The 13,300-nt window shown below is 43.3% G+C and overlaps 2 protein-coding genes across 2 annotated transcripts in view; one reads left to right on the top strand and one right to left on the bottom strand.

Annotated features, from left to right (window-relative positions):
* Positions 1 to 1,172: 1,172 nt before the first annotated feature.
* On the top strand, positions 1,173 to 3,869 carry LOC103365215 (40S ribosomal protein S27-like). Its single transcript, XM_008292594.1, has 4 exons — positions 1,173 to 1,313; positions 2,303 to 2,411; positions 2,519 to 2,629; positions 3,250 to 3,869. The coding sequence occupies exons 1-4, from the start codon at positions 1,308 to 1,310 to the stop codon at positions 3,276 to 3,278; spliced, it is 255 nt and encodes an 84-aa protein (XP_008290816.1). The 5' UTR covers positions 1,173 to 1,307; the 3' UTR covers positions 3,279 to 3,869.
* Positions 3,607 to 13,300, bottom strand: part of tpm4a (tropomyosin 4a) — a 35,386-nt gene continuing 25,692 nt past the window's right edge. The window contains exons 7-9 of the mRNA XM_008292596.1: positions 6,828 to 6,890; positions 6,337 to 6,406; positions 3,607 to 4,981 (exon numbers count right to left, since the gene is read on the bottom strand). Of these exons, the coding sequence (XP_008290818.1) occupies positions 4,899 to 4,981; positions 6,337 to 6,406; positions 6,828 to 6,890 (216 nt within the window). The 3' untranslated portion in view covers positions 3,607 to 4,898. The remainder of the gene's footprint in view (positions 4,982 to 6,336; positions 6,407 to 6,827; positions 6,891 to 13,300) is intronic.

Raw genomic sequence — 13,300 nt, 5'->3', positions numbered from 1 at the left:
GTTTACTAAAACAAAGAACATGAAGGTCTCCAAAGTGAGAGAGCTGCACACATTTCTGCTCAACACAACGGTAACTCCATGAACTACCTGTAATTCTAAATCCTCCCATCATGGAGACAGCACTGAGTCACACTTCACCAGCTCATACGTCACAGCTGGATATGACTTCACTGTAAAAGGCTGAACTCAAAATATGTTTCTGTCGTATTAACCTCTTAAGACCTGGACTCTTGTTTGATATGTATTTTTTATTTCTCTTTGCTATTCAATCTGATCAAATAGCAAAGAGGAATAAAACATTTAAAAATATAAATAAAATAAAAATACATTTAACAAATATGTACAAATATATAAAAATAACAATATAATAATAAGAAGAAGAAGAAGAAGAAGAAGAAGAAGAAAATACTAAAACAATTAGAGAAATTTATTAGAGAAATGTTTGCATGCTTTTTATGTTATTATGGGTATAGATGAGCACAGAAAATGACCTCTCTACTATTTAAATATGAAACCAGGCAGCCAAGTAACAATCAAACACCTTTTTATTGTATCATAAGTTTCTGTTGTTGATAAATTATCATTGTGTATGGACAGAATTGTCTGAATAAAAAAGAATGATTGAATGAACTACGGATGTTTTGCATGTTTGTGATGTTTCCCCTCATATATACCTGAAGTATGAGTCACTGTACTAACCAGCCTGTACCTGTATTAGTCAGAGCACGTCAGATAATTAGTAATTAGTAATTAGCAACCTTTACTGTAAAATAAGAAACCAAAGTATGCAATTTTTAAAATCTTATACTGACACAGTTTCCAACATGCCCCTGTGCTAAAATAGAAACAGAGAGTCTCTAAAATCAGTTATGGCTTTTGGTTTTTGTGTAAAGGCACCACTGAGTTAGTAAGTCATGCATTAAGTGTAAAAAGACAATTACAGGACTGTCCAGCATTTCTATAAATAAATAAATAGTTAGATAGAACAAAACAAAGAAACAAACAAAACTCTTCAGCTATAAATGCAACAATAAGTGTTCAGAGTAGCAGCTGTGGCAGAAACATTTAACTAATTACTTCTTGTTCTGACCCGTTTGTTCTATTTATAAGGAGTTAATGAACACCATGGACCAGTCCAGTCAGTGGTTCTGCTGTAGCTCCTCCCTGGAACCCAGGAACTCCTCCTGCTGACATCCTGCTCATGATCAGATCAACAAGAAGCTGCAGGTGAATCTGGAAGCTCCTCTGACATCAGTGATCACAAAGTGTTTATATCGGACGAAAAAATCCACCAGATCTCAGCAAAAATGCCTGTAAGTACAAATCCTATGTTGCTCTTTGTTTTGTTTTTGTAAATCCTGGATAGAAATGTTAGAAACTGTAGAACAGTTCAGTTTGACAGAAAGCTGCTTGAATGATGTGTTTAACAAAACAGGTAAATGCAACATCACAGTAATAACACATGCAGATAAAATGATGGAGGTTTATTCCTGCAGGAGGCTACAGAGGGGATTTGTTGAAATATGTTCATATAAAGTGTCTGTGTGAGGTGTAGATCTGGGAGGAAGGATGATGCCTGGACTTGTCTGGACATGTCTGTGCTCTTGTTATGACGTGCAGTTCACTCATCAGACTGTAGGGGGCGTTATTCTGTAAACACACTAGTATTATAGTGTTATAACTGTAATCCTGGCCCATGTCATTAAGCATAGAAGTGCAATTAAACAGTATTCAGATGTCTGTTCAGTGAAATCTAAAAAAACTGTCTATCAGGGTTATTTATTGTAACTAACAAATGTTTGCATGTTGGACTCAAACCCTCCTAAACAATAAGGACACACTCAAAGGCACATGAATGCACAGATTTTTAAACAGAATTATTATTATCCTTAATTTCAGGTGAATAATTTGCACATTTTAAATATTTAATTACTTTAAGGCTTGTTTTTATTTGACTTCTAACACTTTATTTTTCACTTTTCATCCTTATTATCTATTCATCAGTGTTTACTGTCACTATAAGTCTGACATTAAGATAGATTCAGATTCTGAGTAATATAGAGAAGTTTGTTCAGGCTCTCTTGGTTTTGTCTGTTCTACTAAAGAGTGGAACTCAAAGCCTTCCGTAGCCCAGATAAGACCTCCTGTGACCTCCAGAGCCTCCAGACAAGAGTCAACGAGACACAAACCTTAACATGAGATAATAAACAGCTGCTCCTAGTGAACCAAACATGCAAAACAATGAAATACATGGCAGTAAAATGTGATAGTAAAATACTGGATGCTCTGCTCTCCTTTGCAGTTGGCGAAGGATCTGCTGCACCCCAGTCTGGCCGAGGAGAGGAGGAAGCACAAGAAGAAGAGGCTGGTGCAGAGTCCCAACTCCTACTTCATGGATGTGAAGTGCATGGGTAAGACCTGAGAGCCCATATGTCTCTGTTTGTCTGAACTTTCTGAGTGATTTTGTCTTTCTGGTTGGTTGTTTTTGTGTCTTATTGATCTTATAAACCCTCTCCAGGCTGCTACAGGATCACCACCATCTTCAGCCACGCCCAGACGGTGGTGCCCTGTGCCGGCTGCTCCATAATCCTCTGCAGGCCTCGAGGCGGGAAATGCAAACTGACTGCAGGTAGGCAACATGTCACAAACTGGAGATTTTATATAAGACTCTGAACTAAAGTATAAATGCAGCAAGCAAACAGTCTTCTTCTCTAACTTTAGAGTAAAATGAAAAATCTAGTTACAATTGTTCTGGATAGAAACGGGTTAAGTTCAGCAGAAACAGTTCAGCTCCTGAGTCCATCCACACCCTGTCAGGTGTGGCACTAAAGGACAAAGATCAGACAGCGTGCTGTAGGCACTCCTTTCAGCAGCGACTATGAAAGGCTGCCTTGAACTGCAGCTTTGTTCCAATTACACAAAGCCAAAGATATAAGAAAAGGACGAAAACTGGCATCTAAATGTCCACAACTCCACCATTTGTCGTAACGTCAGACACCTCTGGATGTCCGGTGACATGATGTTGTCTCTCAAAGTGTCCACCAAGTGAGATGTTCCTCAAGCAGCATCGAAAAACCTCATTGTTTTGTCACTTTAATGGCATCCATGCAGAGATGCTGCACTTTTAATCCCTTATGTTAGAAAGAATGCATAGAATTTATTAAAATATCTCACGCTGCATTCATATTTTTGTTCTGTTCGCTGCTTTTCGCACAACCAGATACTAAAATGCTTCCGTTTGTCGTCTAGGTTGCGCCTTTCGAAGAAAATGTACCTGAGCAGCGACGCCCCCAATAACAAGCAGCAGAATGGACCAAGGGTTCACAATCTCTGTGTCTCAAATCGAAAATAGAGAAATCGCCTCTATCTATCTGGATCTCCACAGTGCGGAGTGAAACTTCAGCCCCTCCTGGGGTTTAATGCAGCAAAGCACCAGAGGTCCTGATGTGGGTTAAAGACGGACGTGCATGCGTTTCTGTTCCCGTCGGTCTGAGCTGCAGAAACATCTGATTCACACCACAAAGCGCTCAAAGAAATCGGCACTATTTCGCGATTAAATCAAATTCTGTAATCGTCAAACTGCACAAAAAGTCAAACGAGTCGTGATTTCTGTAAAACATTTATTAGGTTGACATGGAGAGGGGGAGGGGGGGTGGTGGTGAAATATTTCAAGAAGATGGTCTCGATCAAATGTGAGGCGCTTCCCGTGGCCCTGGCATGAGATGAAACCACGAAGACCGCCACAAACAAAAATAAAAACATTTGAAGAATTACTTGTCTGTGTTGTGTGTGTGTGTGTTCTTTGGTCTTGAGAGTTCCCCTGGCGAAAAGAAGAAGTGGTGTAAATGAAACCAAAAAAAATAAAAAAATCAAAAGCAATACAACGTCTCACATACCTAACATTATTCTACTATATACAATAAGTATCCATGGTTGATAAAAACTTACTGACGGAGCTTCCAGTGGTTTGGGCTTTAGCTCGCTCATGTAATACGATATATTGTAAATCTAGTAAATATCGGCTACATCGTGGCGTGTTGTTGTTGGTGATGGTGCAGCGGTCGGGTGGAGCTCAGGGAAAGGTAGCTCAGGCGTGCATGGCTCTCAGCTTCTGCAGATTCCCACACCAAGAAAAGAATAGAAAACTTGTGATGCACTGTAAATATTCAATGCATCGGCTTCTGGTTAATCAGAATTTTTTAAAAAAGAGGCCTAAAGTTGCTGAGCAGCTGCTGCCTGAGAGCTTTTCCCTGAGCCCACCTGTCCACTAAACACAGATTTTACTGCTAAAACAGACACAGAAGTAAAATGTCTGTTAACTTGCAGCCACTGAGGATGGTACAAAATAAACCGAAAAAAAAAAGCTGCTGACTAACTTCATATCACCACTAGGTGGCGCTTGAGAGCCACACGAATGCAGACTGAAGGGAAACCCGATGGCACCTGTAGCCTATGTAGTAATAACAACCAGACAGACGCAGTAAATGTATGTGCACATACAACGTAAAAAAAACACCAAAAAGAGCCAGTTTTAAGTGGTTGAGTGACCAAATCTGAGGTTTCTTTGGGTGAATTTATTGCCAGTTCTTTCTAAATAAAGTGGTCAAAAAAATAATCATTTCTGGAGAGTATTTCTGTAATCACAGCTGGAGATTAAAAAAAAAAAAAAAAAAAGACAGAAGAAGCAATGGGTTCAAAATGATTTCCCATGTTTAAAAAAAAAAAAAAAAAAAAGTTGTGCCTTAGAAAAAAAAAACATGAAGGGACAAGCATTTTAAGTTAATCCCCCTTTTTACGTGAGGGAATAAAGATTTTACAGCTCGGAACGCGGAATGGAGTCGAACGTTTAATGGAATGTTAATGACGATCTCGTCCTCTCCAGCTTGGTCTCGGTGGGTTTATAAGCTGTTCAGTTCCTGCAGGGTCTGGTCCAGGACTTGGTGCATGCCCAGATTCTCCTCTTTGGCTCTTGATAGTTTCTCTGCGGAGAGGAAAAGCGACACAGTGAACCTCCAGCCAGCAGCTAATAACGCACGTCATGCCAATTTAATCTCCCCGACAGGTTTGTCAAACGGCGTCCTGACGCTGTTCTTCTGTTTTGCATAACTGCTTTGGTTAAAGTCGTGTCACATGCAAAGAAAATTAAACCACAACAGTGTGTGTTTCATGCAGAAACTGCTAGAAGGCTGTTAGACGTACAGTACGGCGGTGACTCGCATAAACTTTATGGACGGCATCAGAAATGTTAGATGTAATCCTAAGGTCTTAACGGGTCGAGGGGATTGCAAACGATTAATTCACAGCAAAAATAAAAAAACTGCATCAGAAGTTCTCACCTGGTTTATCTGATAACCACAACAGCACAACGGGGTTTCATATTTACACAGCTGAGGCTACACATTAAACGTCACATTATTCTGCTTTAATAAAGAACAGAGACAAGAGCTGCAAAGTAGGAAAGAAACAAGACTTTTAATTAATCATGTTTTGCACAGTGAGATGGGCAGAAGGCACAGAGGCGAGATGGAAAGTCAGACGGAGGCACAGCAGAGGGAAAAGCGAGAAAAGACGTCTACAGAGACGTCATGTCATTGAGGGCATGGTCCAGCTCCTCGCTAATGGCCTTGTACTTCAGCTTCTGAGCATACAATTCATCTGGAGGTCAGAGGTCGACAGGCAGGCGACAGCAGCGACACAAGCAAGCCAAAAAAGCAGGATGAGAAAGGAGGCGAGAGAGCAGAGGGAGGAAAGGGAAGACAAAAAAAAAAAATCAGGTCAGGCCTTTTAAAAGATGCAGAGATGCTTGGAAGAAAGAATGATGCATATCTAATGAGGCGCTTTTGCTCGGTGAGCATCTAAACCTGCTCTGAACGTCTCATAAAACTGCTCCAATACCTCCATAAACTGAGCTGCCTGTGGTTCAACAGCTAAATAATGCTGACCTAAAAACATGCGAGCACATTCTGTCCTCTTTGCAGCCTGGCTGACATCAAATACTCGTCCTTCAGAAACAAGGGTCTTTTATTAGCTTGTCTTAGGTAAGGAGTTTCCATAGATCTGAATGCTTTCTTTTCCACAAAAAAAAAAAAAGTTTCCAGTCATGCTGAAATAGGACACTCCTTCTGGGATCCATGTCAAATTGAACTAAGTGGTTTTGCATGTGCGCATTAAGATGTACCTGCGGTCCCTCAACAAACACGTCTCAATTTACTGGAACTAAACGCTTCCTTAGGGGCACGTGATTGGTTGTTCAGTGGGTCGAGTAAATATTTGTCCTTGTGTGCAAAAATAGAAAAAAAAAAAAAAAAGGAAAGAAAAATGTTGCTGGTCTCATACCTTCCAGGTCATCGATGGACTTTTCCAGTTTGGCCACTGTCCTCTCTGCAAACTCTGCACGGGTTTCAGCCTGGCGGGGATTCAGACACAGTGTGTCAGCAAAACGCTAATCAGTGAATCCAGTTGGTTAGCAGGAGGTTTCTAAAGCTTCTCGTTGTTGTCAATGCACATGGTGCACACTTTGGGGTTAGGATGCATTTATATGGGAATGAGATTTGTTAAAAAACAGGCTAAAATCATTAACTTAGTGAGAAAAAAGTCTTAAAAAGTGACTTTCTACAATGTGTAAGCAGTGGATGAAGGTTCAAAATGAAGGGAAACAGTACAGAAGACATAAAACTAAGAGTTCTGGAGCTGAATCATGATGCCTGTCTGTTTTTTAGCCATTTATGTTGGACATTTGTGATTTTTGTCACAGTATAAACACAGCACAGAGTCAAATATACCAAAGTCATCACATTTGTTAAAATAAAAATCTGTCAGAATCTCACCTCCTTCAGTTTGTCAGTCAGAACTTTGATCTCCTCCTCGTACTTATCTTCTTTTTCTGAGTACTGTCGACACACAGAGAAACAACATCGCCTATTCAGTGCCAGACAGTTAAAATAAAAACGCACGCTCGTACTTGCTCTCGCACAGAAATGCACGTAAAGCCGGAGCGGTGGACGGGATTACAGCGGCCCGGCGGCACCACTCCCTGCAAAACGACGGCGACGAGGCGTTGGCCCGGCCCGGGAACAGGTTGCGTTGCGATGCCAACCGAAGCCGAAGCACAGAGCCAAATGTTGCTAAAGGAAAGTGGTCATGTGGTAAACCTGGCATGCTGCTGTGCTGCATGTCTGTGCCTGGGGAGGAATGTAGCAGACAAAGAATGTGGTGCAGGTCTCTACTGGCTGCTGCTTCACTCATACTGGAACACTGAAGCACAGCTAAATGATCAAAACCAGCAACTACCTCAGAGGCTCATTTGTCATGCGGTGGATCGACTACTGAGCGTTTAAACGTATCAAAGCAGTTTGATAAAGTTTCGTCTGTGCAGCCCTGAAGGGGGAGAATGAACAGTTGTGCTGTGAGCAGGGAGCGACGATGACACACAATTACAGCGGAGGTACGGCGGCTCGCCCAAATTACTGCCCGCCGAGCCACGAGCAGAACCCAAATGACAGGATGCAGGGAGGTGGAGGTGTGCCGGGCGTCGGAGCCGGTGGTCAGCGCGCAGCCTCGTGTATATTTAGCTTGTTTGTGAAAGCAGCTTCGTAAACTGTCAGCCAGCTCCGGGGTAGTATGGGATAACATGAGTAGAGAGGGATGCTTCAGCAGCTCAGGGCTCATCGAACATTAATGGATAAAACTGAAGCTGCTTTATGAGGAAAAACAGATTGAACACATGCTCTGAGTGCTTCAGTACTACAGCTGTACTGCTTGGTCATCGTCGTGGAAAACGTCGTCTACATGTGCGTGTTTCTACACATATATGTTCATTTATTCAGAAGTTAGTCTTTATTCTTACTGCAGTTTTGTTTGTCATCATCTCGTGGTGGATGAAGCTCAGAGAAGAGATGTTATCAACACATTCATCGCTGTGAATTATGAATATTCTGCACATTTAAAACCCTGAGCAATGTCTGTTTTTCTTCATATATATACTAGAACATGTGCAACATCTTTTTGCTTTTTCATACTTCTCTCTGTATTTCTGTTCATGTAATAATCAGTGCACGTACATTTTGGTTTATTTTCTATTTTTCTGCTGATATTTCTTAAATGTTTGTCCGTCCTCTTTCCCCACTGTGGGATTAATAAAGGCTGCTCTCATCTTATCATCAAGACCTTTTGGTTATTATAAAAAAAGATCTTTGTCTCTGCAGAGAAAAGTAACTGAACTCTAAATGCACACATAAGTTCTTATGATGAAGTCTCGCTCCGGTTTCCAGTGTTTCTGCCCCTCAGGCTCTTCCTCACCATCTATAATTACCGATTGCTTGGTAAATAAATAAAACACGCAAAACACACATGTGGCTGGAGTTTTTTCCGCCACGTTCTCATGTGTCCGCCGAGTATTTGATAAACTAAGTTGTTTGCGGAAAAACTATTGCACCTTCAACTTTCACCGCCGCAGCCTGTAAACGAGCGTCTGAGCGCGCTCGTAGCTTCGAGCTCGTTCACGCTAAACGTGCAAAACGCTGTGATGCAAAGGACTGTGAGACGGGAAGGCTGACGTCCTGCCAGCTGCAAAATCTGACTGGAAGTATGGATATGGGGATGCAGACAAGAAGAACCACCTTTCAATGTGTGAAACTCCCACACTGACCTTCTCAGACTGGGCTTCTAAGGACTTCAGGTTGTTGGTCACATTTTTCAGCTCCTCCTCCAGGTCACTGGCTTTACTGTGGCCACAAACAAACACGTTCTTGGTTTTAACGTGAGAATAACAACAGAGAACATCTGCGCGTTGAGGCGAGTTCACCGGGTTTACCATTCTGAGAGCTCGGCCCTCTCCTCGGCTCTCTCCAGCTCCCCCTCCAGGATCACCAGCTTACGAGCCACCTGAGACCACAAGCAGGAAGATTTTAGGAGATTTAAAACATGACATGATAAAAACTGATTCATTATATGACTTTGTGAGGGCCTCACCTCCTCGTATTTGCGGTCGGCCTCCTCTGCGATGTGTTTGGCCTCCTTCAGCTGCATCTCCTGGATCTCCATCTTCTCCTCGTCCTTCATCGCTCGGTTCTCGATCACCTTCATCCCTCTGATGGACACAGTTCAGTTAACATTCTTGCAAAAACACTTGGTTTTATGGTTTGTTTTGTGAAAGCCAGGTGTCTCGGTGAAGCTGTTTGTTGTGATAAAAACGGACCTCTCGCTCTCATCTGCAGCCTTCTCCGCCTCCTCCAGTTTCTGCAGCGCCGTGGCCAGTCTCTCCTGGGCTCGGTCCAACTCCTCCTCCACCAGCTGGATCCTACGGTTCAGAGCTGCTACATCTCCCTCCGCCTGAGGAGGCAAAAAAAGACCATTTTAGTCATTCAGTCCACTTTGAGTCACCTGAGCTGGCCTCCCTTCCCCCCTTTGCCCCGACGTGAACCAGAAGAAGGACACAAAGAGGGCGGCCGAGGGAAACTTAACAAAAAATAGAAGCAGAAACCTGTAGCTTCATTTTGAACATTTGTGCAGAACAATCACCTCAGCAACCCTGCAGCGTGCACCGGGACGTGATTCTGTAGAACTAAACGGGTTAAATTCACATCTTGTATTTAAACTTTTTGCAGAACTGAAAATGAAATGAGGAAAAAACAGATAAGACTCAAAGTTTATCTAGAAATCAAGTGTCCTGCTAGTTTGGTTTTGATGTCTAATCAACAAAGTCTACGTTTCCTTGACAACGATCGCTATCAGAAGGGAAATATCAGTTTTTTTTTAAAATCTCACAGGGGCACGACTCATGAGCCAAGTTCCTCATCGGAAATGACAAGTTTCAAACAAACTGAGGCACCACTTTGACACCAAAGCTGCTTCTGGTTTAAAAAGTGCAGAGATTTGCATGCTTTAGATGCACTGAATGCTAAATTAAGGCATGATTGTTGCATTGTAGTGACTCATTTTTCCATGTTTTTACGTGTTTGTATAAAATACGTGCACAAAACTAACACTTTGGACAAAAAAACTTTCATGATTTTCCAGTTTTTTTCATTGCAAAGAAGCACAGACGACACCTGCGGCCATGTTTTGGTCGAGGAAGCTGCAGAAACACACAGCACAAAGACGATACAGAAGTCATATTCTGACTAAAACATCTGATACGATATTTAAATACTTGCTGCTGTGACTACGGGGGAATATTTATCCTCATCGTGTAGTCATCTGCTCGTCTGGCTGAGAGGGAACTAAACCACGGCCCCATAAGTAAGTGAGACAACGTAATCTGGTCTTCGGGGTCGCTTCCTGTTTCACAAATCAATAGCTGAGGAATAACGAGTGAAGCAGGAGGCAGCTGGAGGTCTTCTTCAGCAGCAAGTAATAACCAACTGATGGAACCTGAGCACGAGCTGCTGCAAGTCAAATCCGTTTTAATACGTGAAGATCGCACGACTTTATATCTGAATGAAGCGGCTACAGAAAGCAAATTTCCGGCGACGGTGAACACAGAACTGGGCCAAGCGAGGAGGACAAACGGCCTTCTTCTCATTTGCCCTCGGTAAACAAAAGACAGCGAGAGGAAAAAGAAAGCAAACAGACAACTACACAAGAATTTCCTCTGCAGGCCGGAGGGTTTATCCAGCCATCATCTCCCAGGGAGCCGCGCTCAAACCCAAAAACACTCCACACAAAAGACACTGTCCGCTCTTAAAATGTCAGTTTACAGCCCGACAGCCAGGACCAGCGCCGCGTAGCTGCACTTTTGAACTGCTGGAACCCGGAGAGCTGACTGGAGTTCACTCCTGAAACACCAAGCAGCTGGGATTTCTTAGGCAAACAGACGCTATTCTGTGCACAGGGCAGCAGTTAGTAGGTCAGTGACTCATTAGCCAGTCATTCGGTCCACAAGTCAGCCTGCCAGTCAGACCAACAGTCAAAGCGTACAGGTGGGTGAGTCACTCAGCCGAGAGCTTTCTGTCAGAAAAACTGTCAGAAAGTCAGTTTGTGCTGAGAATGAATAGACCTTCACTCCAGGCCAGACTTCCATTCTGTCATAGACTCAACAGTTCAGGAAATGAACGCATGGTTTCCTGCTCGCTGGCAGCTGGCAGCGCTCCTCTTTATTTTAAATTCCTTCATCTTGTCTCCATCTCATCTCAGCCACTCAGCGCTTCCGCCACTTATTCTCTTCCCCCCTCTGCCAGGTCTTCCCCCAACGCTGCCGGAGGTGGGAGGAGGCCGCTGATACCAGACCGGAAGAGTCTGCTGTCTGCCTATCGCTGACGTGTCTGAAAACAGCCAGTAACCAGACGGAGGAAACCCCAGCCCCCCGGCAGGCAGAATGAATGAATGAAAGAAATCATAAATCGCTCGAAAACACCTTGAAACCTCATCATCCCTCCTGCAGGTCTGTCAACGCCGCCGCCGCCGCTGAGAAACGTCACAGAGAATTCAAAAAAAGAGCTGCGCCTGAAATAACAGATATATCGTTACTTCCTGAGTTCCTGAGTGAAGCAACGTGAAGAATAGCGTCTGCACACTAAACACAACACGCCATTCATGTGCTTCAGGTCTCACACACACACACACACACACACACGCCCTGTAAAACAGACTCTCACACAAAACACCACAATAACCGGCCCGTTTCCTGCCCCGCCAAATGTTTGTCGCCACACAATCACACACACAAAACCCAACTGATGCCGCCGTGGAGGAATCTCACTCCAACGTGTGCCTCGACCGTCATTAGATTTTCACCATCACGCAGGAGGAGGAGGAGGAGGAGATCCCCGGACGGACGGACAGAGACGGCGTTGTGTCAGAGAAGAAGCTCACAGTTTGTGTTTTCGAGCCTCCAGTTCACCGAGCCGTGACCGAAGAAGAGCCGAGCCTTTCCTGTAAATCCTAGAGGTGCTTCTGCAGCTTTCAAACAGAAAACCACAAGATGTATTTACAGCCTTTTGCATGCTTGTTATTTATATCTGTGACCCTCATTCCTGTTATTTCTAAAGAACTGTTCTTTTCATAATGTCTCATTGTTCTTACACAGCATTGAGATCAGTCACTTTGCATTTCTCTGCACAGACTATATGAGACAAATAAAGACTCCTAAATACTGTATTTATGCCTTTTGATGCTCTTTTATTGCACCACAACTTAATTCTTTGAGTTGCACCTTAGTTTTCTGAAATTGACACCTTAAATTTCCCCAAGAGAAAGAATATGAAACGCTTTATGTATGTATAAACCTCTGACTGATGCACTTGAACAGATTTGCATTCAGTTCCAGACGATGAACAGCAAAGACGTTCTCTTCTATCTGACTCTATCCCTAATAAAGAAAAGTGAAGTGAGCTTAACGCTGCAACACCCAGAACAGATTCTAACGCCGCCTTACAAATGAGGATCTAGAAAAAGGTGACAGGAAGTCAGCTGGCCGACATCCTTTCGTTTCCGCCCTTCGATTGTTCTTTTCTCTCAGAGCCGGTGTTCTCCGTCTCTCTCTCTCTCTCTCTCTATCTCGGCCAAGCCTCTTCCTTTAGCACCCACTTTGCATTCTCCAGCTGCCAGGGACGCTCGCTGCCTTATATGGTAAAACAAACTATGGAGAATGTTTGTGGTGGAGTATCAGGGAGATTGTGGCGCGCACACACACACACACACACACACACACACACACACACACACAGAGTTTTTTTAAGAGTCCTGGAGGACAAGTAGCTGCTCTGTTATCATCAGGGCTTAATATGTAACACCAGCTTTCTAAGAGCCGCTCGCAGCGCCTGGTGACGGCTGCCAGCAGAACGAGGCGACTCTCGACTCGTCGGGTCCGTTGCTGAACACTCATATCTGTACGGTGAAGTTCAGGTGGTTGGTTCGACTTAAAGACAGGAAGCGAGGGGGAATAAAGCCGCCCCGCTCTGTACAAAGGTGACGAAATGTGCTTACCGGCGATTCTCAGCATTCAGCACCGAGTATCTTGTTGGTTTAATCTTTTAGTCGACGGAGTTAAAATAACTTTTGGTGAGACCGTCGCCTCGTCCGACCCAGTGAATGTGGCAAACAGAGGCTTTATATTTACTGTGCAAACATGACAGCGGAGTTAATCTTCAAATCTAAAGTTTAGTGAGAAACTGTTTACCTCCAAGTTCATGAACACAAAGTACAGCGCGCTGGAATACACTTAATGAGATGCATAACCGCAGGATAAAATGCTGTAATGTTGTTTTCAAGATTTAAAGGCAGTGTGTTCAGATACACGGCTGCACTTTAGAATAAAAAAATAATCGTAAATGCCACTACATGAAGTAAAACAAGAAAAAAA

The sequence above is a fragment of the Stegastes partitus genome, unplaced genomic scaffold (assembly GCF_000690725.1).
Source record: "Stegastes partitus isolate 25-593 unplaced genomic scaffold, Stegastes_partitus-1.0.2 Scaffold820, whole genome shotgun sequence".
Lineage (NCBI taxonomy): Eukaryota > Metazoa > Chordata > Actinopteri > Pomacentridae > Stegastes > Stegastes partitus.
The sequence above is the reverse complement of the archived record's forward strand: the minus strand, read 5'-3'. Positions and strand labels throughout refer to the sequence as shown.